Source organism: Schistocerca nitens, chromosome 2 (genome assembly GCF_023898315.1).
Source record: "Schistocerca nitens isolate TAMUIC-IGC-003100 chromosome 2, iqSchNite1.1, whole genome shotgun sequence".
NCBI lineage: Eukaryota > Metazoa > Arthropoda > Insecta > Orthoptera > Acrididae > Schistocerca > Schistocerca nitens.
The window spans coordinates 30,770,770-30,798,623 of NC_064615.1; the positions used below are offsets into that span (position 1 = coordinate 30,770,770).

The 27,854-nt window shown below is 47.4% G+C and overlaps 1 protein-coding gene across 1 annotated transcript in view; it reads right to left on the bottom strand.

Annotated features, from left to right (window-relative positions):
* Window positions 1–14,411, bottom strand: part of LOC126234230 (leukocyte elastase inhibitor-like) — a 76,121-nt gene extending 61,710 nt beyond the window's left edge. Inside the window, exons 1-3 of the mRNA XM_049942918.1 lie at window positions 14,400–14,411; window positions 14,022–14,273; window positions 8,959–9,351 (exon numbers count right to left, since the gene is read on the bottom strand). Of these exons, the coding sequence (XP_049798875.1) occupies window positions 8,959–9,351; window positions 14,022–14,273; window positions 14,400–14,411 (657 nt within the window). The remainder of the gene's footprint in view (window positions 1–8,958; window positions 9,352–14,021; window positions 14,274–14,399) is intronic.
* Between the last annotated feature and the right edge of the window lie 13,443 nt (window positions 14,412–27,854).

Sequence of the window (27,854 nt, forward strand, 5' to 3'; positions counted from 1 at the left end):
AGGCTGTGAGACGACGTCAGCCAATGACCCGCTGACAGAGCGCCCTCTATCCGAAGAGAATATAAGCACCGCTTCTGCCAGCCTTGGCCAGACAGTATTACGAGGCGTGTTTTTTTAAGCTAGTACCGTTTTGAAATTTAAAAAAAATACGTGCTAATATATCTCAATAATTTTTTTGCATGATAGCCTGTACCTTAATCTACTTTTCTACACAATTTCTGTCAATTGTCATAACGTTGTACCAGTTTTTGAATACCCTCCTCATAGAAGTCTGCTGCCTGACTTGTTAACCAATGCATCACCACTGTTATGACTTCGTCATCGTCTTGAAGACGCTGACCGCCCAGGTGTTTCTTCAACTGCAGGAACAGATGGTAGTCACTGATGGCAAGATAGGGGCTGTATGGGGATGATCTAGAGTTTCCCAGCAAAAATACGTGATGAGATCTTTGGTCTGATTCGTCACATGCGGACGGGCATTGTCTTGCAGCAAAACGATGCCCTTGCTCAACTTCCATGGACTGTTGCTTTGATTCTGGTGTGACTTAGGCCACCCATGTTTCATCGCTCGTAACAATTTGGTTTAAGAAATAATCACAGTCGTTGTGGCACCGCTCAAGGGAAGTCAATGCACTGTCTAAACGTTTGGTTCTGTGCACATCCATCAACATTTTCGGTTCCCAGCGTGCGCACAATTTTCGGTAATTCAAGTGCTCGGTCACAATGCCATACAAAACACTACGAGAAACATTAGGAAACTCATCCCGCAAGGGGGAAATCGTAAAGCGTCTGTTTCCTCTCACCTTATGGTCCACTTCCTCCACCAAAACTTTCATTAACGACCGAAGGACGCCCTCTCCGTTGTTAATCATGTACATTTGTGCGGCCATCTTTAAATGATCTAAATATCTTAGCACATCTTTTTTTTAATTTCAAAACGGTACTGACTTAAAAAACACGCCTCGTAGCGCAGTACCAGGCCGGGACTCGCAGACCAGCACAGCTGGAGACCGACACCACGATAGCAGTTACTAGTGATCCATATCCATTGCTTACATCGACATTGTCTCTAACGAAGAACATTATTTATTTGCATGTCGCCTATCGCTTGCGACACGTTCTTATAAATACGAGGGCAGTTCAATAAGTAAGGCAACACATTTTTTTTCTCGGCCAATTTTGGTTGAAAAGACCGGAAATTTCTTGTGGAATATTTTCAAACATTCCCGCTTCGTCTCGTATAGTTTCATTGACTTCCGACAGGTGGCAGCGCTGTACGGAGCTGTTAAAATGGCGTCTGTAACGGATGTGCGTTGCAAACAACGGGCAGTGATCGAGTCTCTTTTGGCGGAAAACCAGGGCATCTCAGATATTCATAGGCGCTTGCAGAATGTCTACGGTGATCTGGCAGTGGACAAAAGCACGGTGAGTCGTTGGGCAAAGCGTGTGTTATCATCGCCGCAAGGTCAAGCAAGACTGTCAGATCTCCCGCGTGCGGGCCGGCCGTGCACAGCTGTGACTCCTGCAATGGCGGAGCGTGCGAACACACTCGTTCGAGATGATCGACGGATCACCATCAAACAACTCAGTGCTCAACTTGACATCTCTGTTGCTAGTGCTGTCACAATTGTTCACCAGTTGGGATATTCAAAGGTTTGTTCCCGCTGGGTACCTCGTTGTCTAACCGAACACCATAAAGAACAAAGGAGAACCATCTGTGCGGAATTGCTTGCTCGTCATGTGGCTGAGGGTGACAATTTCTTATCAAAGATTGTTGCAGGCGATGAAACATGGGTTCATCACTTCGAACCTGAAACAAAACGGCAATCAATGGAGTGGCGCCACACCCACTCCCCTACCAAGAAAAAGTTTAAAGCCATACCCTCAGCCGGTAAAGGCATGGTTACAGTCTTCTGGGACGCTGAAGGGGTTATTCTGTTCGATGTCCTTCCCCATGGTCAAACGATCAACTCTGAAGTGTATTGTGCTACTCTTCAGAAATTGAAGAAACGACTTCAGCGTGTTCGTAGGCACAAAAATCAGAACGAACTTCTCCTTCTTCATGACAACGCAAGACCTCACACAAGTCTTCGCACCCGAGAGGAGCTCACAAAACTTCAGTGGACTGTTCTTCCTCATGCACCCTACAGCCCCGATCTCGCACCGTCGGATTTCCATATGTTTGGCCCAATGAAGGACGCAATCCGTGGGACGCACTACGCGGATGATGAAGAAGTTATTGATGCAGTACGACGTTGGCTCCGACATCGACCAGTGGAATGGTACCGTGCAGGCATACAGGCCCTCATTTCAAGGTGGCGTAAGGCCGTAGCATTGAATGGAGATTACGTTGAAAAATAGTGTTGTGTAGCTAAAAGATTGGGGAATAACCTGGTGTATTTCAATGCTGAATAAAACAAGCCCTGTTTCAGAAAAAAAGTGTTGCATTACTTATTGAACTGCCCTCGTACAAAGTTAAGTACTGTAAATCTTCTTTATTATAATAAAAACTACTAATGTGATTCGCTTGAATTGTTGTATAGCATTCCGAGAACGCAGCATCCTTTAGGCACCCTATATGGGTGGGCAGGCCCCCAGAGATGGTGCAATATTTAACCCTTTCAAGGCTACGGCCATACATGTACGCCCAGGAGGAAGAACGCCCAAACAGCTAATGACGTACATGAACGTCCTGCTGGTAGAATGCTCAGACGACTGTGGGCATTCATTTGCGCCAGACAGGTAAGGGGACCTGACGAATATGAGCATTCCCGTACGCCCCAGCGCGGGAGCAGGTAAACAAGCACAACAGTACAGCGACTTGCTGTTGTCCTCATTAGTGCATGTATGTTGTCACGGAAATTACGCCTACGGCCTGAAGCAGCACATTGCAAAAGGATAATTTTACTATTCAAAAATGGTTCAAATGGCTCTAAGCACTATGGGACTTAACATCTGAGGTCATCAGTCCCCTAGACTTAGAACTACTTAAACCTAATTGACCTAAGGACATAACACACATCCATGCCCGAGGCAAGATTCGAACCTGCGACCTTAGCAGCAGCGCAGTTACGGACTGATGCACCTAGAACCGCTCGGCCACAGCGGCCGGCAATTTTACTATTGTTATGTGTTGTATGATAAGATGACGCTGCAGTACATCCACAAGCATTTTAATGTGTGATCGCAATTGTTGCAACGCGGGGTGATTGGCATCATTTTGCAAATGAATTACAGTTTTTTAAAATGATTTAGAACGGCACCTAATTTTCAACCAAATTAATTAGTTAATTACTTACCAAATTTTAAGTATTTTGTGCGCCAGAATGTTCGCGCACGTGGAAATATAAAAGACGCACATCTACATTACTGTCATGAAATTTATTGTGTTTTGTGACTACGTGCGTGTGAGTGAGTTTCATTCTTATTTTCAACATTGTTATAGATTTTTGACAGTTTTTCAAAATCGTCATTGGTGTAACATTTCCATCGCGTCTTATACTGATTGTCAAGTTGTGCGTTAGTAATTAAAAAAATATATATATACTTAGTCAATTCACTTTCCCGTCCACCTTATTATTTCTCTTACGAGCAACTACATTAACGTTTAATTTTTCCTTGTTCTCCGCAGTAGTGAGCGTAATACGTTAGCGAAGAGTTGTGGTTTTTTCGTAATTTCGAGTGTTTAGTCTGACGGCCTCACGTTCCTGAATTTTTTGCGATGGAATTAGATAAGTTACTTATTTGGGAGTTAAAAACATTCTCTAGGTGCACTGTACTGCTGAAAGTCGTAAATATTATTGATCCACACATATAGCTGCCTCAATGGGCACAATTTTTTCATTGTGCTGCCCAGCAGAGATGTGCTAAGAACTGTGATACATACAGTTAAAATCATACCAATGGAGAACCATATCAGCGCTGACATAAACCTTACAGCCTCTGTGATTAGGCAAAATGACTGTTCCTGGTTCAAAAATGGTTCAAATGGCTCTGAGCACTATGGGACTTAACTTCTGAGGTCACCAGTCCCCTAGAATTTAGAACTACTTAAACCTAACTAATCTAAGGACATCACACACATCCATGCCCGAGGCAGGATTTGAACCTGCGACCGTAGCGGTCGCGCGGTTCCAGACTGTAGCGCCTAGAACCGTTCGACCACCGCGCCCGGCCAACTGTTCCTGGAAAACGCAAATATAAGCGAAGATAGAATCGTTCTAAGGCTTTCAACCGCATTGCGGTAAAGTCTTTGTTCTGGAAGATTCACAGACGATTGTTGAGTCAACCAAAGCTATTAACTCAAATCCAACGCACGCAACTGACTTCTTTGATTTTAAACTGCTGCTGAAACGTTGTTGCCAATGCAGGTATGTAAGATCCCTAAACGCAGTATGATCGAAGTGTCTCATATTCATCCATGCCAAGTAGCTATTAAAAATTCTCACTTATCAGAATCTAACGGGTACTTCCCGTTGACTTGGAATCATGTAATTTTGCAAGGAGCAAAGATTTAGAGCAGAAAAAACTCGAAAACTGGTAATCTGTAATTATATCATACTATTTTTTTGTCATTTGTTATCCAACTGTGTCGGTCCATCGGTTAAACCCCTTTTTCTTTGCAACGGGTAGAGTTACCGAATTGTATTTTCTGTCACATACTAAGACCAATGGTCGCTTGGTAGTGTACAACATCTACGCTTCTAAGACAGTGAAATCAAAATAAACGGTCTTTTATTTCATATTTCGACACTCACAAACTCGTTCATCGAAACTGTTAGGGTGCTTCTCGTTAACCTAGAAACACTAAATTTGGCAAGAAGTAAGATTTTGCAGCACAAGTAAAGGAAAAAAACCGGAAAATTGTTAACTTGTAATTACATGACACTAAAAAACATTTTTATCATCTTTACCGACTGTCTGTTGCGACCCAGTTCTCTCAGCAATGGGTGGAAGTATCAAGTTGAAATTTATGTTACATGCTAAGGCCTATGGCCCTTCGGTGGAATAAAAAATGTAAGCCTATGCGTCAATGGAATCAAAATGTCCGGCCATTTACGTCACATATTTTGATATCTTGCGAGTATCGATACCGCTAACAGACAAATACCGTCGAAATTCTCCATTTCCCTGCTGGATACACTATCTACACTCGTGTCCAAAATTAATGCAACGAACTGCAGTTTTCCCGCCCTGTGTCTAATTCACGATATAATCATACAAACTGTCAACAGACGTCCGTACGATCGTGTTCTGAGTGGAAGATGGCATTTCAGTCAACAGATAACCACGCCAACTATGACGTCAGGGCACCTATCAAACGGGGTAGTGTTTGCCGGACGGTGCAATACGGTACTGAGAAGACCCCTAGCACACTCTGCGGTGGAGGGCCTTAGGAAGATTGAAAGCACGAAAGTCGCAAACTGATGTTCCCCGAGGGATTAAAGTGAGTCGTTTTATTGGCTCTCTGATGTGGCGACACTTTATACGAAACTATATCCCGGAGACCAGGACAGGGCCGACCACGTGTAGCATCAGAAAGAATGGACCGTTATTTGCCCGTAAGGGCATGATGGTACCGCCTTAGTACTGCACTGCAACTGGCATCTGACCTCGCAGCATCCCCTGCACGTGTTGTGTCGAGGCAAACGGTGTACAGAGAGGTTCAGCAGAGTGACTTTCATTGTTGGAAATTTGATGTCTGTTAACCTCTGGTGTTTTTTCACAGAAGGGAAGGTCTTGAGTGGAGCCATCAAAACAAGCCACGTCGACGGTCGAACGGTGGCCCAATATTCACAGTTGAGTCCCGATTTTGTCTGGAGCGTGATTGTCGACGGATGGGCACGTGGAACACTATTTCGGGACCCAAACATTGTGGAAAGAGACCTATATCGAGGAGGATCCCTAATGGTGTGGGCAGGGATTATGTTGACCTCTCGAACAAAAATGGTTCAAATGGCTCTGAGCAGTATGGGACTTAACATCTTAACTGCCATTAATCTGTATATTTAAAAAATTTTTTTGCTCTATAATAATTTTTAAAAATTAAGAAAATACTATAACGAGAGTAAGCTTTTGTTAGGTGTAGTTTATCTATTTAAAATAACCTCTTTGTCGTAGGTGGAATAAATGTATTAAAACATTTTGTAAACAATTAGGTAATATGTCAAGTGCAACTGTAATTAATTATATCAATTTTGTATGTGTATGCTGTTATGCAATTGTAGATGGTTCATACTTAGGGTTTTTGTAAGCAGAAGTAAAAATTGAAAAGGTGTAGGGATCATAAGTGGAACGGGACTCCATTCTGTGGTGGAATGGAAAAGGTGGTGGGGCGCGCGAGTGAGATTTGGCGCGCAAGTGACTCTCACAGTCGGTAGCTGCCCTGCAAGTGGTGAACACGCATTGCGTTGGTCAAGCACTAGAGGCCCCGAATTTACCTGCAAGACTGGGTTTTTGGCCTCGGACGTGTTCTACATGATTGGCACAGTACGGTAATAAATTAATAGCTCAGAAATCTGCAATTTTATCGTCGCCACCAAGAGGAAGACAGAGCTATGTACATCAAGAGCCGTACCTGCGCAATGTCACTACGCAGCACCGCCTCACGCCACCGTCGACATCAGTAACAGGCAAAGTACTTCATTGAGAAGTGTATCACAGTATGAACAATCCATCTTCAATCAGTGGAATATAAGTGTTAAATGTACCTTTGTGTTTAACCGTGATTTTCCTATGTCATTTACCTCAGTAGGGTCCTCACCTAAAACGAATTTATTCCGAGTATCCTGATGTGTATTGAAGTTCGAATGATAGTAAATTACTGGCAAGAGTACTGTTTTGGTAGTAAATTCTGAAAATCATTATTAAATACTAAAGTTTGCACGTATCAGTTTAAGGGCCACCGCTTTGCGTGACCATGAGGATAAGTTTTCAAATAGCATTTCTGAAAGTAAAGTAACATAATTGTTTAACTGCAACAATCTTAACAATAATTGTCCGTGTTGCTTCTCCATGTGAAAGAAAGCCAGACAAATATTGGTGTTAGTAAAACGTTAGCAAATAACTGTCCTAAAGAAATGAAATTTAGTCGTGTTAAATAACAGCTTTGGTCATATGAATAATAGCTACAAGTTTAATATTTTTTTGTATCCTTGCTGAAACATATGTGTGTCTTCCTAAATAATTACTGAAGTACAGTGATAAATTTCATAAGTAATTAATAGTACTTATTGCCAAGTGACCGTAGTAAGTGAAAGTAGTTATTTATTCAGTGTCGAAAATTGACTACATCTTTTTGTGTAGACACTGTGCCCGATTTGGGCTGGCGGCCGTTTATTAAGCGAAGCAGTTTATTGGTATAACAGGCTTTGTCTGATAAAAGGTTTCCAAAAGTAATTATTCTCACTGCTTTTTCCCCACAAACTGTATGATTCCGAGAAAAACAGTTCGATACTTTACCATTAGGTTCAAGACGGTTAAAATCTCCCTCCGAGAGTCGATGGTTTGGAGTGTTAATACTGCGTGATTTTGTGGTGGTGTTCCTGCCGCTACTTACTGCACAGTTCTGACACTCCGAATCGCGGATCTTCCGTCTTTACAGTGGTAGAAGTTAAACGTTCTGGTACTGTATTGACGAGAACGCGAAAGTACCGTTACAATCTGAGGTCATCAGTCCCCTAGAACTTAGAACTACTTAAACCTAACTAACCGAAGGACGTCACACACATCCATGCCCGAGGCAGGATTCGAACCTGCGACCGTAGCGGTGGCACGGTTTCAGAGTGAAGCTGCTAGAACCGCTCGGCCACCGAGGCCGGCCCGTTCGAACACCCTCTTCATGAAATTGTATGGGTGAATCAGCAAGATTTAACTGCTGTCAGGTACAATGAGGAGATCTTTGGATCAGTTGTTGCGAAGTGCTGGGGGCCCAGACTTCGCGTTCATGGGCGATAACGCTCGACCTCATAGAGCACGGATGGTTCTCGTTAATTTTTTTTCTTTTTTTAACGGAAGATATTGCACGCGTGGGATGGCCTGCAGGCTCTCTCAATTTAAATTCCATAGAGCATGTCTGGGATGCACTAGGGAGACGGTTTGCACCACGTCAGCGTCCACCAAACACTCACCACGACTTGTGAGCAGCTCTGCAAGAAGAATGGGCGCTATTGTCTCATTATTAGATCGATGACATCATACACAGCATGGGCTGTATTGGTGCCAGAGGTTATCACACCTCACGGTGAGCAGTTTAGTCAGTTGTCAGAACGTGTGTGGAAATCCGTTAAGTTGGAAAAAAGACGAAGAATATTTTTGTCTAGCGTTATGCATGTTGCAGTTTACATTCTGTATTGTTTACAGTGTTTCTACTTTGCTGCCACCTGTTTATTCTGTTTTGTGGCAAAATAAACGCAACCTTGCAAAGCTTTACTTCCGCCAGTACGGAGCGTGCTTGGGTAGCTCAGATGGTAGAACAGCTGCCCGCGAAAGGCAAAGGTCCCGAGTTCGAGCCTCTGTCCGGCACACAGTTTTAATCTGCCAGGAAGTTTCATATCAGCGCACACTCCGCTGCAGAGTGAAAATCTGATTCTGCAGCCTTGCAAAATCTCCGTTTGTTGCTTTAATTTTGGAGACCAGTGTATACACATAACTGATTTTTGTATTGATCTCTCGGTGCGCAAGTCCTACTTATACTTCCCCGAATTTTTTACGCACATGTTATTCATGCACAAAAAGAGGTGCATTGTGTTTTTTTTTTCTTTTTGGTTCTCCTGACATATGTGAGAATTGACAGATAGAACCTGTTCCATATCCACTGTTTTTTTCGTAGATACTTCCGTCTCACCTGCGCAGGAGATGACGGGAAACGTTAAATAGACACAACATCATCTTGGAGAGATATACGTTTACCTGCAGACCTACTCAGCTAAGGGAGTTTTCTTAGACAGACGCGGTTACCTGGCACCGGAGGTCGTAGCTGTATGCGTAGGGCACGCGCGCGGCGTGCGTCATCATGGGGAGGGTGCGCTCCTCGGTGGGGCTGACGCGGAACGGCTCGGGGCGCGTCAGCTTGGCGGGGAAGGGCTGCTGCCAGGCGCCGTTGAAGTAGACGGCGCTGGCGACCACCAGCGCGGCGTCGTCGCCCACGTCCTCCAGCACGCGCGCTATGCGGCCTCTGGTCGCCGCCGACACCCAGCCGTTCACGGCTGCCACGGCGGAGAAGCGGTCGCCCGCGAAGTCGACGGCGAACTCGTCGCTGGCCAGCACCTGGCGCACGTTCCGCCGGTACTCCTCGTTCAGCGGGAACGTCGCGTCCACGAAGAGCGCGCTGGCCACGTTAGCGATCACACTCTGGAAAGTACACATTCAGTAAAAATTCCAATTCCTACTTCAGTTCAATACTACCTGTTCAAGCTCAGAGCAACACACATACGTTTTTGTTACTGTAAGGACAAATTCTATTTCAGCTCCATCTACATACACTAATGGCCATTAAAATTGCTACACCAAGACGAAATGCAGATGATAAACAAGTATTCATTGGACAAATATATTATACTAGAACTGACAGGTGATTACATTTTCAAGCAATTTGGGTGCATAGATACTGAGAACTCTGTACCCAGAACAACCACCTCTGGCCGTAATAACAGCCTTGATACGCCAGGGCATTGAGTCAAACAGAGCTTGGGTGGCGTATACAGGTACAGCTGCCCATGCAGCTTCAACACGATACCACAGTTCATTAAGAGTAGTGACTGGCGTATTGTGACGAGCCAGTTGCTCGGCCACCATTGACGATTTCAATTGGTGAGAGATCTGGAGAATGTGCTGGCCAGGGCAGCAGTCGAACATTTTTTGTATCCAGAAAGGCCCGTACGGGATCTGCAACATGCGGTCGTACATTATCCTGCTGAAATGTAGGGTTTCGCAGGGATCGAATGGAGGGTAGAGCCACGGGTCGTAACAAATCTGGAATTTACCGTCCATTGTTGAAAGTGCTGTCAGTGAGAACAAGAGGTGACCGAGACATATAACAAATGGCATCCCATACCATCACGCCTGGTGATACGCCAGTATGGCGATGACGAATACACGCTTCCAATGTGCGTTCGCCCTGAGTTGCCGAGCAGTTCTAGGCGCTACAGTTTGAAACAGCGAGACCGCTACGGTCGCAGGTTCGATTCATGCCTCGGGCATAGATGTGTGTGATGTCCTTAGCTTAGTTAGGTTTAAGTAGTTCTGAGTTCTAGGGGACTGATGACCTCAGCAGTCCAATAGTGCTCAGAACCAGTTGAACCATTTTTTGTGCGTTCACCGCGATGTCGCCAAACACGGATGCGACCATCATGCTTCTGTAAATAGAATCTGGATTCATCCGATAAAATGAAGTTTTGCCATTCGTGCACCCAGGTTCTTTGTTGAGTACACCATCGCAGGCGCTCCTGTCTGTGATGCAGCGTCATGGGTAACCGCAGCCATGGTCTCCGAACTGATAGCCCGTGCTGCTGCAAACGTCGTCGAACTGTTCGCGCAGATAGTTGTTGTCTTGCAAACGTCCCCATCAGTTGACTCAGGGATCGAGACGTGGCTGCACTATCCGTTACAGCAATGCGGATAAGATGCCTGTCATCTCGACTGCTAGTGATACGAGGCCGTTGGGATCCAGCATGGCGTTCCGTATTACCCTCCTGAACTCACTGATTCTATATTGTGGTTAACAGTCATTGGATCTCGACTAACGCGAGCAGCAATGTCGCGATGCGATAAACCGCAATCGTGATAGGCTACAATCCGACCTTTATTAAAGTCGGAAACGTGATGGTACGCATTTCTCCTCCTTACACGAAGCATCACAACAACGTTTCACCAGGCAACGCCGGTCAACTGCTGTTTGTGTATGAGAAATCGGTCGCAAACTTTCCTCATGTCAGCACGTTGTAGGTGTCGCCACCGGCGCCAAGCTTCTCTGAATGCTCTGAAAAGCTAATAATTTGCATATCACAGCATCGTCTCCCTGTCGGTTAAATTTCGCGTCTGTATCATGTCATCTTTAATGACCAGTAGTGTACATACACGGCAAGTTACGACCAAATGCATGACACTGGATATCATTCCTTACAGTTTCTGCCCGTTCCAGTCGCGTACGTTTTACAGGAAGGGTGATTGTTTAGAATGCCTTTCTGCGTGACGTACTTAGCCTAGTCATGAATAGTTCTCGGGTATTCAGCCGGGCGGCGTCTCCAAAAGACGTGACATTTCGACAAGCCTACTTCTTGCTATACTCAGGTGTTTCTGACGACTGATATCTGCTGGATGCTGCCTTTATATCCTCGCCTCTCCCCCAATCTCCCCGTAATCTCCAGCCATCCTTCTCCAGGCACGGATCTGGTGAGGTGATGGAGAAGTGCGTCGTCGGGCGTCTATCCTGGGTCCTCAGTAGCACAGCGGCTGGCGCCGGATGCGTATCTCTGCTGGAGTGGCAACAACGCTTCTTCGTCCTCTTCAGTTGTCATGACATGAGCGGGCCTCCACTAGATTGCCGCTGTCCTTTGGTTATGCTCAACATTGGGTCCCGTGCCAAGCTTATTTGAAAACTACTGCCCTTATTTATCTGCAGTGTCTTTGAAAAAACAACTTGGGTGCCGTCATAATTCATGGTATGTCCGTGGGAGACGGACTACTCTCCCACAGCAGACTTTGTCGGCTGAACGTTGTCGGTGTGGCGTTTATGCTCAGTGCATCTCCCCTCGTACTGTGCAGAGAATCTGGCCTACATACGTCTGGCCTGACAAAGGATGCAGCAGTCTGCCGGTTTCCGGAGTCGTAGGTCATTCCTGACTGATGCCACTAAGGTTTTCGTCTTGGCGTGTGGGCGAAACACGCTCTTAACGTTATGTTTCCGGTGTATTCTTCCGATTTTTGCTGCAGTGTTGAGGACATATGAAATAATAGCAGGCTGTGGTCTCGGTTTGTTCGGTTATAAGGCATGTTGTATCTGACGGTTGCTTTAACCGTTCGTACGGCACACGGCCTGAAAGTGATGTAGTTCGTGTACTTGACTGTCACAGTCTGAGATTTCGCTTTGTCTGCGCACTAATGTGCCTAGGACACCTGCTCCTGTTTACACGGTCCTTATTTCTGGGAGGGGGGTGGGGGTAATTCAGGTCTAGCTCCAAACATTTGCCAGTTCAAGTTTTTGCAGATTTCTGGGACGCTCTCCCATGACGTAAAAAACCTGTGACAATTCGTGCCGCACTTCTTTGTTTGTGTTCAAAATACACTGTTAGGCCTATTTGGTATGGATCCTAAGCATATGAGGATTATTCTGAGGTAGGCACATATGATTTTGAAGCTGTACTGTCTGTAGACTCACTGTGTTTTCCCAATATCCTGCCAATGTACCAAAGTCTATCACTTGCTTTACCTTTGAATAAGTCTATGCGATCATTTCATTTGTTTAATACAGGATGTTTATAAATTAATATCGGGGTTTTAAGTACATAGACCTGTTTATGTCTACAATGGTTTACATCAGTTTACAGCTTGAAAATTTAGCTATTTTTCGACATAATCACCATTTCTGTCGATGCATTTTTGTAGACGCTGTGGCAGTTTTTGTATGCCCATCTCATACCAGCTCGCCACCATGCTGTTCAGAAACTTATGAACCTCTTCTTTCATCTCGTCGTCGGAGCTGAATCGCTTTCCGGCCAGATGTTCTTTTAACCTAGGGAACAGGTGATAAGTCACTGGGCGCCAAGTCAGGACTATAGAGTGGGTGGGTGATTACGTTCGACTGAAAATGCTGCAGGAGAGCAACGGTTTGCCGAGCGATGTGTGGGCGAGCGTTGTCGTAGTGAATGTGTGCGTCCTTGCTCAACATTCCTATTCTCTGGTTGTGGATTGCCCGTTTGAGTTTTTTCAGTCTCACAGTACCTGTCAGCGTTAATTGTGGTCCCAGTGGGCATAACGTCAACCAACAATACCCCTTTCCGGTCCTGAAAAACGGTTGTTATGACTTTACCGGCAGACTGTGTTTGTTTGAATTTTCGCGGCTTTGGCGAAGAAGGATGCCGCCACTGGCGTGATTGTTGCTTGGTCTCAAGTGTAAAGTGGTATGCCCAGGTTCCGACAACCGTGACAATTGAGTCCAGAAAGTTTTCCTGTTGGGTTGCAAGGCGGTGAAGAAATACGCGGGAAGCATCAACTCGTTGCCGCATGTGGTCCTCAGTCAACATGCGTGGTACCCATCTTGAGCACACCTTCCGGTAGTTCAATGTTTCCGTTAAAATTCTGTGAGCGGTGCTGCGGGAAACCTCAGGAACCAATGTGCAGAGATCATCCAGGGTGATCCGCCGATCTTCACGCATGCTATGCTCAACCTTCAAAACTGTCTCCTCAGAAATTGACGGTCTCCCGCTCCTTTGTTCGTCGTGAATTTAGGTCCGACCAATTGCAAACTCTCTAAACCACTTACGAACATTTTTGACATCCATGCACCACTCGCCATACACTTTCGTCAATTGGCGATGGATTTCAATCGCCGTAGTGCCCTTTGCGTTCCAAAACCGAATAACTGTGCGAAATTCGCACTCGGCGGTTACGTCCAACGGGAGCTCCATTCTCAACGGCTGTCAGAGCGCCTCAGTGCGGCGTGTGGATGTTTACACACAGCGGGTGAAGCACTCTTCATAACAGTGTGACCAACTGCCACACAGAGTTCTGTACTTACAAAAAAATAGGAGACCTTACTTTTGGGATTACCCTCGTATTTTGTTGACACCGGCCTACAAAGGGAGAAACGATCACCATGATAAAATAAGGGAAATAAGAGCTCGTACGGAAAGATATAGGTGTTCGTTATTTCTGGGCGCTATACGAGATTGGGACAATAGAAAATTGTGGAGTTGGTTCGATGGACCCTCTGCAAAGGCACTTATATGCGTTTTGCAGAGCATCCATGTAGATGTAGATGTGGACGAGTGGTGGCTGATTTGGGAGACTCGTCGCTTCCGTACCGTGGTGTTGCTGATGGCGCGCAGCGTGTCCCCCATCTGCACCCAGTAGGCCTGGCTGCCGGCGCCCTGCTGCCCCAGCAGGAGGCCGATCTCCCGCGCGGTGTCGCCGCGGGCGCCCATCTGCAGGGCTGCCAACACTGCGGCGACGCTGAGCGGCGACAGCAGCTCGTTGCCGCCGGCCGCCGCCGGCAGGTGCTGGCCCAGCGCCACCGCCAGGTCGGCCAGGTCTGCGCCGGCGCCCTGGGCGCGCTCCTGCAGCGCCGACCACGCCGGGAAGTGGACGCTGCCCGCGCCGGCGGGCGACGCCAGCGCCGCCGCTGCCGAGCCCACCAACACGGCCGCCACCACCACCACCACCGCCGAGGACACCGCTCTTACACTGCTGGCCATTGAAACTGCAACAATGCAAAGCCGGCACCCAAGAAACGTCAAATTGTATGAAGTGCACAACACGCTCGGATATGCAAGTGATTAGCATCTCAGTATCAGTTTAATGACTCACAGCTGCAAAATACTAACGCGAATTCTTTACAGACGAATGGAAAAACTGGTAGAAGCGGCCCTCGGGGAAGATCAGTTTGGATTCCGTAGAAGTATTGAAACACGTGAGGCAATACTGACCTTACGACTTATCTTAGAAAATATATAAAGGAAAGGCAAACCTAAATTTCTAGTATTTGTAGACCTAGAAAAAGCTTTTGACAATGTTGACTGGAATACTCGCTTTAAAATTCTGAAGGTGGCAGGGGTAAAATACAGGGAGCGAAAGGCTATTTACAATTTGTACAGAAACCAGATGGCAGTTATAAGAGTCGAGGGGCATGAAAGGGAAGCAGCGGTTGGCAAGGGAGTGAGACAGGTTTGTAGCCTCTCCCCGATGTTATTCAATCTGTATATTGAACAAGCAGTAAAGGAAATAAAAGAAAAATTCAGAGTAGGTATTAAAGTCCATGGAGGAGAAATAAAAACGTCTTGAAAGGAGGATATAAGATGAACATCAACAAAAGCAAAACGAGGGTATTGGAAAGTAGTCGAATTAAGTCGGGTGATGCTGAGGGAATTAGATTAGGAAATGAGACACTTAAAGAAGTAAAAGAGTTTTGCTATTTGGGGAGCAAAATAACTGATGATGGTCGAAGTAGAGAGGATATAAAATGTAGACTGGCAATGGCAAGGAAAGCGTTTCTGAAGAAGAGAAATTTGTTAACATCGAGTATAGATTTAAGTGTCAGGAAGTCGTTTCTGAAAGTATTCGTATCGAGTGTAGCCATGTATGGAAGTGAAACATGGACGATAAATAGTTTGAACAAGAAGAGAATAGAAGCTTTCGAAATGTGGTGCCACAGAAGAATGCTGAAGATTAGATGGGTAGATCACGTAACTAATGTGGAGGTACTGAACAGAATTGGGGAGAAGAGGAGTTTGTGGGACAACTTGACAAGAAGAAGGGACCGGTTGGTAGGACATGTTCTGAGGCATCAAGGGATCACCAATTTAGCATTGGAGGGCAGCGTGGAGGGTAAAAATCGTAGAGGGAGACCAAGAGATGAATACACTAAGCATATTCAGAACGATGTAGGTTGCAGTAAGTGCTGGGAGATGAAGAAGCTTGCACAGGAGCATGGAGAGCTGCATCAAACCAGTCTCAGGACTGAAGACAACAACAACAGCATCTCAGTGCGACTGCACAATTCAGCTGGAAGTACAAGTGTGTTAACTGTAAGACGGCAGAGTTGTGGGTGGAGTGCGGGGAGAGGAGGAAGCAAGGATTGGCTGGCGAGGGGAAAGGAGCCGTTGGGGGGAGCGGACAAGGTACGCCTACCAGTTGCAGTGCTGGCACTACAAATTGCGCGTCATGATTACACGAAAGCAGACGAAAGGCTTGGAAGTAAAACGCGCTTTAAACGAAACTGAAATCGTCATGTACATTATTATATATACACCCCTGGAAATTGAAATAAGAACACCGTGAATTCATTGTCCCAGGAAGGGGAAACTTAATTGACACATTCCTGGGGTCAGATACATCACATGATCACACTGACAGAACCACAGGCACATAGACACAGGCAACAGAGCATGCACAATGTCGGCACTAGTACAGTGTATATCCACCTTTCGCAGCAATGCAGGCTGCTATTCTCCCATGGAGACGATCGTAGAGATGCTGGATGTAGTCCTGTGGAACGGCTTGCCATGCCATTTCCACCTGGCGCCTCAGTTGGACCAGCGTTCGTGCTGGACGTGCAGACCAGTCCCAAACATGCTCAATGGGGGACAGATCCGGAGATCTTGCTGGCCAGGGTAGTTGACTTACACCTTCTAGAGCACGTTGGGTGGCACGGGATACATGCGGACGTGAATTGTCCTGTTGGAACAGCAAGTTCCCTTGCCGGTCTAGGAATGGTAGAACGATGGGTTCGATGACGGTTTGGATGTACCGTGCGCTATTCAGTGTCCCCTCGACGATCACCAGTGGTGTACGGCCAGTGTAGGAGATCGCTCCCCACACCATGATGCCGGGTGTTGGCCCTGTGTGCCTCGGTCGTATGCAGTCCTGATTGTGGCGCTCACCTGCACGGCGCCAAACACGCATACGACCATCATTGGCACCAAGGCAGAAGCGACTCTCATCGCTGAAGACGACACGTCTCCATTCGTCCCTCCATTCACGCCTGTCGCGACACCACTGGAGGCGGGCTGCACTATGTTGGGGCGTGAGCGGAAGACGGCCTAACGGTGTGCGGGACCGTAGCCCAGCTTCGTGGAGACGGTTCCGAATGGTCCTCGCCGATACCCCAGGAGCAACAGTGTCCCTAATTTGCTGGGAAGTGGCGGTGCTTTTTTTTTTTTTTTTTTTGTGGTTTTCGGGCGCACAACTTCAATGGTCATTAGCGCCCTGACTACTCTAAGAATGCACCGCGAGGCACAAGTTGACAACAACAACTAAAAGGGAAAACACAATAAAAGACAGACTGACAGGCATAGGATTAAAAAACATCATCAAATGTCCTTAGCGAGGTTTGTCAAATTGATAAAACAAAGAACACGAGCAGCTGCTCGTGGGTCATCCGCTAAAATGGCATCTAAAGTAGTAGGCAGGTTAAGATCGAGGCGCAGTGTTTTAAGATCGGGACAGGACATTAAAATGTGACTAACCGTCAGCAAGTGCCCACATGGGCAGAACGGCGCCGGCGCAGCCGTCAGCAGATGGCGATGGCTGAACCGGCAGTGTCCAATTCTTAACCTTGCTAAAACGACCTCCTCCCGCCGAGAAGGGCGTGAGGAGGACGTCCAAGCCACGGGAAGAGGTTTTAAGGCCCGAAGCTTGTTGTCGGTAAGTGCAGCCCAATCGGCATGCCACAGCGACACAACGCGCCGACAAATGACCCTGCTAAAATCGGACGAAGGGACACAACAAGAAGCTGTCCGAGGCTGGAGGACCGCAGCCTTGGCCGCGGCATCTGCAGCTTCGTTCCCAGGGATACCGACATGGCCAGGAACCCACATAAAGCTAACCGGCGTACCGACGTCCACCAGCTGCTGAAGAGAGCGTTGGATCCGGTGTACGAAAGGGTGAACCGGGTACGGATCTCTGAGGCTCTGGATGGCGCTCAGGGAATCTGAGCAGATGACATAAGCAGAATGTCGGTGGCGGCAGATGTACAGAACAGCCTGGTAGAGGGCAAAGAGCTCAGCTGTGAAGACCGAACAATGGCCATGGAGCCGGTAGTGGAAACTTTGTGCCCCGACAATAAAGGAACACCCGACCCCGTCATTGGTCTTAGAGCCATCTGTATAAATGAAAGTCATGTTGTTGAACTTCGAGCGAAGTTCCAAAAAACGGGAGTGGTAGACCGAACCGGAGGTGACCTCTTTTGGGAGCGAGCTGAGGTCGAGGTGAACGCGGACCTGAGCCTGGAGCCAAGGTGGCGTGCGGCTCTCGCCCACTCGGAAGGTTGCAGGGAGTGAAAAATCAAGGTGTTGAAGGAGGCGACGAAAGCGAACTCCAGGGGGTAGCAAGGCAGAGACATACAACCCGTATTGAAGGTCAAGAGAGTCGTCAAAAAAGGAACGATAAGAAGGATGGTCGGGCATTGACAGTAGCCGACAGGCATACCGACAAAGCAGTATATCGCGCCGGTAGGTGAGTGGCAATTCGCCAGCGTCAGCATGAAGACTCTCTACGGGACTGGTATAAAATGCTCCGATCGCAAGTCGTAAACCCCGATGTTGTATGGAGTTGAGGCGGCGTAAGATGGATGGCCGTGCAGAGGAGTATACGAAGCTCCCATAATCCAGCTTGGAGCGGACGATCGACCGATATAGGCGAAGGAGGACGGTTCGATCCGCTCCCCACGACATACCACTGAGAACACGGAGGACATTTAAAGAACGGGTACAACGGGCGGCCAAATATGACACATGTGGAGACCAGCTAAGTTTCCTGTCAAAGGTAAGGCCTAAAAATTTGATTGTCTCCACGAGTGGGAGAGCAACGGGACCGAGTCGTAAGGACGGTGGGAGAAACTCTTTGTAACGCCAGAAGTTAATACAGACCGTCTTCTCGGCAGAAAAACGGAAGCCATTAGCGACACTCCAGGAGTAAAGACGGTCAAGAGAACGCTGAAGACAGCGCTCCAAGACACGTGGACACTGCGCGCTGCAATAGATGGTAAAATCGTCCACGAAAAGGGAGCCTGATACATCAGCTGGGAGGCAATCCATTATTGGATTGATCGCGATGGCGAAGAGAGCGACGCTCAAAACTGAGCCCTGTGGCACCCCATTCTCCTGGCGAAAGGTGTCGGACAGGACAGAACCCACACGTACCCGAAACTGTCGATCCATTAAAAAGGAACGAATAAAAAGAGGGAGGCGACCGCGAAAGCCCCATGTATGCATGGTGCGGAGAATGCCCGCCCTCCAACAGGTGTCGTAAGCCTTCTCCAAATCAAAGAACACAGCCGCGGTCGGGCGCTTCCGCAAGAAGTTATTCATGATGAAGGTCGACAAGGTAACCAGATGGTCGACAGCAGAGCGGCGCCTTCGAAATCCACATTGTACATTGGTAAGTAGGCGTCGAGACTCGAGCAGCCAAACCAATCGAGAGTTAACCATTCGCTCCATCACTTTACAGACACAGCTGGTAAGCGAGATAGGTCGATAACTGGAAGGCAAGTGCTTGTCCTTCCCCGGCTTAGGAATCGGGACAACAATAGACTCGCGCCAGCATGCGGGAACATGTCCCTCAATCCAGATGCGATTGTAAGTACGAAGAAGAAAACCTTTACCCGCAGGAGAAAGGTTCTTCAGCATCTGGATATGAATAGAATCAGGCCCTGGAGCGGAGGACCGTGATCGGCCAAGTGCGTTTTCCAGTTCCCGCATGGTGAATGGGGCATTATAACCTTCACGATTCGAGGAGCGGAAGTTAGGTGGCCTCGCCTCCTCTGCCTGTTTGCGGGGGAGGAAGGCAGGGTGGTAATGAGCGGAGCTCGAAACCTCGGCGAAAAAGCGGCCGAAGGCATTGGAGACAGCCTCAGGGGCCACAAGGACTTCATTCGCGACCTTCAAGCCAGAAACTGGGGAGTGGACCTTAGTGCCAGATAGCCGGCGCAGGCTACCCCAGACAACAGAAGAAGGAGTAGAACTGTTGAAGGTGCTGGTGAAAGCAGCCCAGCTGGCTTTCTTGCTTTCTTTAATAATACGACGACACTGAGCACGTAATCGTTTATAATTAATGCAATTCGCCACTGTAGGGTGGCGTTTAAAAGTGCGTAAAGCACGTCGACGAGCACGTAAAGCGTCTCTACATGCTGCGGTCCACCAGGGGACCGGTACGCGACGTGGAGAAGAAGTAGGGTGAGGGATGGAATATTCAGCAGCAGCGAGAATGACTTCCGTGAGGTGTGCGACCTGACGATCGCAGCTTGTGAAGGTTTGATCCTGAAAGGTCGCCCTGGAAGAGAAGAGCCCCCAGTCTGCCTTGGAGATGGTCCAACGAGAGGAGCACGGAGAGGGAGTACGCTGCAGGAGATGGATAACACACGGGAAGTGGTCGCTCGAATATGCATCAGCAAGTGCATACCACTCAAACCGGCGTGCAAGTTGGGGAGTACATATAGAGAGGTCTAAATGGGAATAGGTATGAGATGTGTCCGAAAGAAAAGTAGGGGCGCCAGTATTGAGGCAGACAAGATTGAGCTGGTTGAAAAGGTCTGCTAACAAGGAGCCCCTCGGGCAGGATGCTGGAGAGCCCCAAAGAGGATGGTGGGCATTGAAGTCTCCAGTTAACAAAAATGGTGCAGGTAGCTGAGTAATAAGTTGCGTCATGTCTGCCCTGGTAACGGCAGATGACGATGGAGCGTAAACGGTACAAAAGGAAAACGTGAAAGTGGGGAGAGTAATGCGGATGGCTACTGCCTGCAGGCCGGTGTGCAACGTGATGGGATCGTAGTAAATATCATCCCGGACCAGCAACATAACCCCTCCATGAGCTGGGATACCTACCACAGGGGGTAGGTCAAAACGCACAGAGGTGTAGTGTGCCAAGGCAATTTGATCGCATGGGCGTAGCTTCGTTTCCTGGAGGGCTACGACGAGCGGACGATGCGAGCGGAGCAGCAACTTCAAGTCCTCTCGGTTGGAGCGAATGCTGCGAATATTCCAGGTAATAAGTGCCATCGTAAGAAAAGGAAGATGAGAGAAGGGGTCACCTCGAAGGCCGCTTAGGGCCTGGCTTCGAGCGAGCACTGCCGCCGCTAGCAGGAGGCGGACAGTCATCGTCCATGGGGTCTATAGGGTCATCGGCCATCTCAGGAGGATGGCCGGGAGGGGGAGCTTCCTCCGCCGGTGAACGGCCAGACGTTCGGCTACCAGCGGTGCGGCCAGGCGAAACGGATGACGGCCTGGGGCGGCAACCGCTGGGTGGCGCAGGAGAAGAAAGGCGCCGCGGCGGAGAAGGAGAACTGTGCTTCCTATGCGCCTTTTTAGAAGGACGTTTGGTGGAAGTACCGGTCGAAGGCTGGGAGGTCGAGGAACGGAGGAAGTCTGCACGGAATGGTTCCTTCTTGAAGGCCCGTGCATCTGACTTCGGGGTCTTCGACTGAGCAGAAGCTGATGAAGTGGCTGGTGTCTGTGGGGTGATGGGAGGAAGAGGAGACGTCGACCGCGCGATCTTAGCACTGGCCGAACGGACGACCGTGGTGCTGAAGGTCAGATCGCATGTCTGGGTTGCTACCTCCCGGGTAGTCCGAGGAGAGGCGAGGACAGTGCTGTATTTCCCCGCTGGGAGCAGCGTGGGCTTCCTACTAGCCAATAGCTTGCGAGCAGCCGAGGTGGACACTTTCTCTTTGACCCGAATTTCCTGGATACAGCGTTCTTCCTTATAGATAGGACAGTCGCGGGAGGATGCGGCATGGTCACCCTGACAGTTCACACAACGAGGAGACGGAGGTGGACAGTCACCCTCATGGGCATCCCTGCCACAAGTGACACATTTAGCCGCATTGGAACAAGACTGTCGAGTGTGATTGAAACGCTGACACTGGTAGCAGCGCGTAGGTGTCGGGACATAGGGGCGAACTGAAATGACCTCGTAGCCCGCCTTGATGCGCGATGGCAGCTTAACACTATCGAAGGTTAAGAAAAGTGTCCGGGTCGGTACAAGGTCATTGTTGACCTTTTTCATGACCCTATGGACAGCCGTCACGCCCTGCTCAGCGAGGAAAGATTGAATCTCCTCGTCAGTCAAGCCGTCGAGGGATCTAGTATAGACCACACCACGAGACGAATTCAAAGTTCGGTGAGCCTCCACCCGGACAGGGAATGTGTAAAGGAGTGTGGCCCGAAGCAGTTTTTGTGCCTGAAAGGCGCTCTCAGTTTCGAGTAATAGGGTACCGTTACGCAATCTGGTACAAGATTTGACAGATCCAGCTATGGCATCGACGCCCTTCTGGATAACGAAAGGGTTGACAGAGGAAAAATCCTTTCCTTCCTCAGATCGAGAAACGACGAGGAACTGTGGGGCAGGCGGTAGTATTTTTGTCACTGTTGGCTGGTCACGTTTCCGTTTGTGGGTCGAAGTCGAAAGCGATGGAGTAGAATCCATTGCGGAGGAATCCCCCATGATTGCCAGCGTCTCCGATGGCGCGCTCCTTCCTTGTGGGGACCCTCTCAGAGGGCACTCCCGCCTTAGGTGAATGTTTACACCTCAGGTCACACCTCCCGAGAAACAGACGGAGGGACCAATCGGCATGGTCAGAAGGTATCAGCTCAGGCAATCACCCCTCCCTGGGCCTGGCCTTTACCAGGGGGTACGCGCGTGCCTTACATGTCTACCCAGGGCGGGGACTTACGCGTTACCCCGTCACCGGCTACGCGTGCGAACGCGTGGGTCGGCCTTCAGACACGCACAGGGAGGAAGGAAGAAGAGGAAAAAGAAGAGAGAGGGAGAAAGAGGACAGACTGTCTCAAACGCCGAGGCGGAGACCAGAGAAGGCAAGGAGAAGAAGGCAATGAGAAAGCAAGAAGAAGGAGGCAAGGAGAAGGCAAGGAGAAGAAGGCAATGAGAAGGCAAGGAGAAAAAGGCAATGAGAAGGCAAGGAGAAGTCAAGGGAAAGAGTAAGGAAGACAGTGAAGTGGAGAAGAGCAAAAAAAAGAAACCAACAAAAGGAATGAAGAAACGAGAAGTGAAAAACCAAAAAGACCACGATTATAGGTCGGGAAACCGTCCGTCTCCGGACGCAGGCGCTAACTACCCCCGTGAGGGGGATGGTCTCCTTTTAGTCGCCTCTTACGACAGGCAGGAATACCTCGGGCCTATTCTAATCCCCGGACCCGCAGGGGGGAAGTGGCGGTGCGGTCCCCTACGGCACTGCGTAGGATCCTACGGTCTTGGCGTGCATCCGTGCGTCGCTGCGGTCCGGTCCCAGGTCGACGGGCACGTGCACCTTCCGCCGACCACTGGCGACAACATCGATGTACTGTGGAGACCTCACGCCCCACGTGTTGAGCAATTCGGCGGTACGTCCACCCGGCCTCCCGCATGCCCACTATACGCCCTCGCTCAAAGTCCGTCAACTGCACATACGGTTCACGTCCACGCTGTCCCGGCATGCTACCAGTGTTGAAGACTGCGATGGAGCTCCGTATGCCACGGCAAACTGGCTGACACTGACGGCGGCGGTGCACAAATGCTGCGCAGCTAGCGCCATTCGACGGCCAACACCGCGGTTCCTGGTGTGTCCGCTGTGCCGTGCGTGTGATCATTGCTTGTACAGCCCTCTCGCAGTGTCCGGAGCAAGTATGGTGGGTCTGACACACCGGTGTCAATGTGTTCTTTTTTCCATTTCCAGGAGTGTATATGCTTGTCTACATGCGCTCACAAATCATTCATCCGATTGCAATGTAACTTTGGTGAGTTGTTCTCCGAACGCCCGAAAAGAGTAATGGACAATAATGTTTCAACAGTTATGTCACTGTAGCAGGCGTAGCACAATTGATTAGGTAAAGGCTTGTCATGCTGCCGACCCTGGCTCGATTGCCACTACTCGCAATTTTTTTTATTTCATTCCCTGCAATGTTAAACAATTAATTATAAAATTTAAATATACTTAAACAGGTCATATAGTATAACGTAACTGTCAATCTCTATATATAATACAGTAACCAGTGGTATTTCCATACAAAGCAATACGGTAGCAAGGAAAAATGAAATATAAGGTAATTCGGGCGAAATAGCGGGCTCCTTCAAAGTGATCGCGAACAAAATATCTGAAATGGAAACTGCCCTTTTCTTGCCAGGTGTTTGTGATGATACGCTAGGATGATTCTTGGAAAACTGAATCTTCCAATGCAAGACATGCTTTGTCCTGTGTATGTAGCAGCTCTCACTGAAGATTTGTAAATGGGGTGAAGCAATTTTTTCTGCTCCCTTTCCCTTTCGCAGCATTCAATCACACGCAATATAATTTTGCGAGCATCGCTACGTAATACTGGTCTCCTTCTAACCGTAGGCCTACCGGTGGGGGTTGTTGGCGACTCCCGAGATGGGCCAGCAACTGCCTCTTCACTTATTTTGATAACGTTTAGTACAACTGCACGATAAAAACACGCAGAACAGTATAGCGCAAAACAATAACGAAGCAGACGACAATGGCTACCTTGTACAACAAAAGTCAGCTACGTAATGTTGGCAGCAGTCGAAACTGCGTGCATACCGAAGCCTCCCGATGTTTACCGACTTCTACCGATTCAGGACTAGGGAGAGGTCTGCCATCTAAAAGTTTACACACTGTAACGCCGCCTACATGAAGTAGGACAGGCTAGCCACTGTGTGCCAAACCACACTCGGGGCGGATATGTGCGCCACATATAGCCGGGGCTCGGCCCTTCTCGGCTTTGTTCGGTCTTTCTCGGAAGTGCCTGGTACAGCACGAAATTTCGCTTAGCTCTGAGGTGTGACATTTTTCGGTCGGCACAGTTCTCCTAAATTCGGCACAATCGTGGTGGCAATACTGTTTATCCCTCGGTAATTGTTCATGGTAAGAATGATCTACATCTACATCTACATGGATACTCTGCAAATCACATTCAAGTGCCTGGCAGAGGGTTCATCGAACCACCTTCACAATTCTGTTATTCCAATCTCGTATACCGCGCGGAAATAATGAACACCTATATCTTTCCGTACGAGCTCTGATTTTCCTCATTTTATCGTGGTGATCGTTCCTCTCTATGTAAGTCGGTGTCAACAAAATGTTTTCGCATTCGGAGGAGAAAGTTAGGGATTTGAATTTCGTGAGAAGATTCCGTCGCAACGAAAAACTCCTTTCTTTCAACGATTTCCAGCCCAAATCCCGTATCATATCTGTGACACTCTCTCCCATATTTAGCGATAATACAAAACGTGCTGCCTTTCTTTGAACTTTTTCGATGTACTCAGTCAGTCCTTTCTGGTAAGGATCCCACGCCGCGCAACAGTATTCTAAAAATGGACGGACAAGCGTAGTGTAGGCAGTCTCCTTAGTAGGTCTGTTACATTTTCTTGTCCTGCCAATAAAACGCAGCCTTTGGTTAGCCTTCCCCACAACATTTTCTATGAGTTCTTTCCAATTTAAGTTGTTCGTAATTGTAATACCTAGGTATTTAGTTGAATTTACGGCTTTTAGATTAGACTGGTTTATCGTGTAACCGAAGTTTAACGAGTTCTTTTAGCATCCATGTGGATGACCTCACACTTTAATGATGTTCGCAAGTCAGGTGGCTGTTTGTACAGAAAGAGGCAGTCAAGCTGTCTAATGTCACAAGTCTAAAATTTAATGCAAATAGAAGAGGAGAACGAGAATTGTCAGTATCTCTATTATGCAGTTGCATTGCCATAAAACGACATTACAACAGCAAGCAGAAAGAATTTAAGAATTTAGTCGACAATGAAAGAGCAAAAACTTATAGTGCTCGACAGATGGGACTCATTGTTCTGAATAATGCATGCATCACGTGCAGAAATTGGTGGTGCAAACAGTAAAATTTCTGAAGTCAAACGTCCATTATTCCAGTATCACTTGCTACAGCTTTCGATGGAACTCAACAATGCGACACTATAGAGACTTTCTGTACTGCCACATAGCACTTTGCTAAAGTCAGGGGACAGGGCTTCAACAACTTTTGGATTTAAAACCCGCCTTTGTGGAATTATCTTAGGAAAAATAAGTGTAGAAACGAAAATAAAAAATCTGCTGAGGTCATCGGTCCCTAGACTTACACAGTACTTAAACTAACTTTTGCTAAGAACAACACACACACCCATGCCTGAGGGTGGACTCGAACCTACGGTGGGGCGGGGGAAGCGCAATCCGTGGCATGGCGCCTCAAACCACGCGGCCACTCCGCACGGCGAAAATAAAACATGCATGGGTTGCAAACTTCCATTTTAAGTGGAGTTGACTGTACACTGTCCAGAGTAAGCGTTGCAAGGTGAGAAGAAAAATTATTTCTGATGGTCCTGCATTTAAAAAGAGATCGCATTGTAGAAGGGACTTATTCTGACAAACACAGTCCAGTTCCATAACCTCGGTAGCTTTACAGAAAAAGCAAGACTTGAATAATTCTTTGTAGCCGTGAAAGAATTGCAAGGATAATTTTCTAAACGTTTCGAGAACACTGCCTGTGTTACACCCGTCTTCGAGCTCTTTTCGAGACCGTTTGTCGTTTCAGCTGAAGGCTCCCCCATAGATGTCCAGATCTGCAACGTAATTCCCGTTTTAAAGACACGTGCGTTTACGTTAAAACCGTCCAGTACTTCTACATTGTTTTCTTCAGGTAGAAACTCCATGTCTCCATAATGAGGTTCCAAAAATGATAGAATATTGTGTGAGCAGTCTGTCGATTACGAAACTAAATAAGTTACCAATACGTGGCAACCTAAGTCGAAAATCTGTGAAATGTTCTGCCCCTGTCCATATGCCTACAGTTTGTACTATAGAAAAATTATATTACGCCTTCATAGAGCCAAAAATAATTACATTATACTTCCTTTATTTAATCGTGTCAGAAACACACACTATAGCTTACAAGCTATACAAAATGTTAAAAAAAATTATACTGAAAATTGGTTTTGTTTGTGATCTATGTTGTTGAGGAATGTGAAATGTAAAACCAAGTCATATGCAGTGCGACTGCATTGCCATTTAAATAAGGCGCATTTGCCGCTTCCCCCTCTTCACACTCAGTCAGCGCTGATAGTTGCACGCTCGTCTGCAGTGAAATATTTTGTGTTTTGTCAACGTCTGATGAAAGCAAGTGGCAAAATTCATTTGCATGTATTAAAAATATATATATTTTGTGACAGTTAATTCCTACAAAGGCTCCGACAACGTTCTATTTTAGTCTTCGAAACTGCACGTTCATTAATTGCTTAGATTATGTAATTTCTTATTAGCAGTAACGTGCAATAGGGCATGTGGCCAGCCACCTCACAGGGTAAACTACTCAAGTGGTATAATAAGGCATTAGTTTATTAATAACTTGATAAGAAGCTGTATTCTCTTGTTACAGGTTGTGTGTTAGGATGCCATCAAATTATTTAAGATAGTCACTACAACAATCATGGGACTCCCAAGGTATGCAGAGCCGTTGGACGTAGCAAAAAAAGAATTTCAGCTGCTGAGCGGAATAATCTATCACATCCCTTCTACGAAGAGAAAGAGATGGCAGGCGAGGATTGGATGACACTCTTTAGGAAGAGACGTCCAAATGTAACCCTTAGGAACCAGATTCCACATTATCGGAGTGTTATCCTTTTATCTGTCTCTGGTCACTTCGCCCCACCTACAGGGCAAAGCGACCATTTTGCAGACTTTCACTTAAGCTCACTTTTCTACTGCATAATACAACTTCAAAATTTTCAGGTTGAAATTTGTTACCTAAAAAATTTGTAATTCTAAACCTGTGTAACTTTCACATTCCTATTAAAGGGTTGCCCATCTGTTCTGATCTAGAACAGTCTTGCTTTTGAACGCGAACATTAATACAGTAGTTACGGTACCAATTACTCTAAACTGAATCTAGCATAAATGAAGTCGAATGCAACGGATGTCTATCGACAGTCCACAGAATGGCTTCCTCAACAAAAAGTCTCAACCACCACAGGTAACTGTCGCGAACGGAAACAATGCCCTGTTAGAAAATGCACCTACTGAATTATGTGAAAAGTCTGCAATTAAGTTCTGTCTCCCAAGTCCATTCCACAAGGAACGTTTAGGCCCTACGATTGATTCTTACCTGCAACGAATAATTCGCCTCTGCTTTAACTCGTTCAATAATAAGAAT